Consider the following 1,598-nt stretch of genomic DNA (forward strand, 5'->3'; position numbering starts at 1 on the left):
TTTAGAAGTCACAGGTGTATGAGGGGCTGGGCAGTGGCCAAGAATGTATACAGAGAATTTTCAAGGATGTCATCAGGTGATCTAAACACCGTCTAGACCAAAGAAGTATTTAAGTATTGGACTAACTACCAAAATTCTTCAGTAGCAAACATTTTTCCATTATTTGCAATTAAAAAATAGTGCTGAGTAAAAAGAATACTCTAAAAAGATGGTTGTTAAAGATGTAGAGCTCAATGAAAGTCAATAAAATAAAAAAATAAATTAAAAAAAAGAAAGCCTGAAAGAGCACACCAGTTTTTGTTTGTTTACTTGGGCAGGCTTTGCAACCTTCTCAAAGAGCAACTCTTCATGATTCTTGACTACAGCAGTTGCCTATTCATTGTCAGAACTTTCTCAGGCCCAGAGTTCTCCTCAGTGCTGCCTTGACTTCCTTGTTCCGTAAACTATAGATGATGGGGTTCAGCATGGATGTCACTGCTGTATAGAAGAGGGCCAAGAGTTTATCTATTCCTGGTGAGTGGCTAGCCTGGGGCCTCAAATAGGTGGCAGATGTTGAGCCATAGAAGAGTGTGACTACAAGTAAGTGTGAGGAACAGGTAGAGAGAGCTTTATGGCGTCCCTCAGGTGAAGGCATCACCAGCACTGCAATCAGAATCCGGACATAGGAAGAAATGATCAGTAAAAACGGGCTGAATATGCATAGTACTGCCGCCACAAAGACGGCAGCCTCGTTTTGGGATGTATCTCCACAGGCAAGTGCCAGGAGGGGTGGAAGGTCACAGAAGAAGTGGTCTATCTCACAGGGTCCACAGAAGTCCAAAGAAAAAATAAAATTGGTCTGTCCCAACCCTACTATGCATCCCATTCCCCATGAGACCATTGCCAAATGGGCACATACCCCACGACTCATTCGTGTTGTATAGTGGAGTGGGGAGCATATGGCCATGTAGCGGTCAAAAGCCATGGCTGCCAATAGACAGCACTCAGTTATTCCAAAGAATATGAAGAAAAACATCTGTGTGGCACAACCCTCCCGAGAGATCCCTCGGGACTCACTCACAAGACTCTGCAGCATCTTGGGTATGACAGAGCAAGTGTAGCCAATCTCCAGGAGAGACAAGTTGGCCAGGAAAAAGTACATGGGTGTGTGCAGGGCTGGACTGGTAAAGATGGCAAGGGCTATGAGTGCATTGCCTGTCAGTGATACCAAGAACATGAGGAGGATGAGGGTGAACAGGAGGAAGCACTCTCCAGGGACCTCAGAGAACTAGGCAAATGCAAAGCGTTTGACAGACAAGCTGTTCTCCTGCCACAGGGAGCAATTGACACTCATCTCCTGGAAGAGAGAAGAGCAAGTCATCAGAAGGATTCTTGCAGATGGGGGAAATTATCCAGACTGTCTCTCTTTTGCGCGCATGCGTGTATGTGTAATGCGTATAGTTATATATTTCAGATACCAATTTCAAATATTTTTTCTTGCTCAATCTTCATTATTTTTTTGTTTCTAACAAGGCTTGTTACTTAATCACTTGTTTTTCCTAGATTGGATTGGGGATCTGCCTGGTTTTGCTTCTCATACCCATTGTGATGGAATTCAT

General features: G+C 43.9%; 1 protein-coding gene across 1 annotated transcript; it reads right to left on the minus strand.

Annotated features, from left to right (window-relative positions):
- Window positions 1–382: 382 nt before the first annotated feature.
- On the minus strand, window positions 383–1,336 carry LOC101999992 (olfactory receptor 10C1-like). The gene is given in 1 exon segment (XM_013351257.2): window positions 383–1,336. A coding segment is annotated over 1 exon segment (951 nt). The 5' UTR covers window positions 1,334–1,336.
- Window positions 1,337–1,598: the final 262 nt, after the last annotated feature.

The sequence above is a fragment of the Microtus ochrogaster genome, linkage group LG2 (assembly GCF_000317375.1).
Source record: "Microtus ochrogaster isolate Prairie Vole_2 linkage group LG2, MicOch1.0, whole genome shotgun sequence".
NCBI classification, from domain to species: Eukaryota; Metazoa; Chordata; class Mammalia; order Rodentia; family Cricetidae; genus Microtus; species Microtus ochrogaster.